This window comes from Saprolegnia diclina, assembly GCF_000281045.1.
Source record: "Saprolegnia diclina VS20 unplaced genomic scaffold supercont1.13, whole genome shotgun sequence".
NCBI lineage: Eukaryota > Oomycota > Saprolegniomycetes > Saprolegniales > Saprolegniaceae > Saprolegnia > Saprolegnia diclina.
In genome coordinates this window covers 703,288-704,053 of record NW_008246080.1, presented here as the reverse complement: position 1 = coordinate 704,053, position 766 = coordinate 703,288, and the positions used below count along the sequence as shown (strand labels likewise).

At 60.4% G+C, this 766-nt stretch overlaps 1 protein-coding gene across 1 annotated transcript; it reads left to right on the top strand.

The window, feature by feature from the left end:
- Positions 1-117: 117 nt before the first annotated feature.
- SDRG_05217 (hypothetical protein) lies at positions 118-624 on the top strand (the record flags this gene model as incomplete). Its single annotated transcript, XM_008610921.1, has 1 exon — positions 118-624. One exon carries the CDS (start codon positions 118-120, stop codon positions 622-624), a length of 507 nt encoding a protein of 168 aa, XP_008609143.1.
- Positions 625-766: the final 142 nt, after the last annotated feature.

Here is a 766-nt window from a genome sequence, read left to right as displayed (position 1 = left end):
GTCGAGACGGCGTTCGCTGCTGCCTTTCTTACGACGACGATCACGTCGGCGCCCATCACGTCTGGGCGGCTTGTCGCACTTGTCTTTCGCTTGTATTACGGTGACGCGGATAAGCCGATGCGCATGGAGCCCACTGTGCAGGACGCGGCGATCGCGGCCTTCCACGCCCTCGGCCACTCGAGAACGCAAGCGGTGCAGCGCCGCGGACTGGAGTTAGAAGTGGCACACTACCCTCTCTCGTTTGAGCACTTCACGTACGCGGAGACGGAGTTTGTGAACGTGCTTCTCGCCGCCGGCAACTTTGACGTCGGCGTTGCAAGGCTCGACTCACATGAGAAGGGCCAAGTTGAGATGTTTGAACCCCACCCTGCGTGCGACATCCCGGAGGCTGTCGTTGACAGTGTGATTGGCCGGACGCTCCAAGGCTTTCTGCACATGCCGCCAGTGACGTCCGACGGGTTCAAGTGTCCACGCTACGTGCTCGTGTTTTGGCCCAAGCGCCACCGCGTCTGCGTGGTCGACGTCGTCGGTGTCTTGGACTTCCTCTCCGGTGTGCGCGCGGCAACGACGACGACGACGGGTACCTCGGCGTCTCGGATACGCACGAGCTGGTGCTGGGTGTGATGCCAAACTTTGGTATCCGCAAGTCGTCGACTGTCGAGGCCGATCTAGTGACGAACGAATTGGCGAAGTACGTGGGCGTGCACAAGAATGCTCTGCCACGTAACTTATCGTGCATTGAGAAGATGCAGCGGCTCTTGATGGC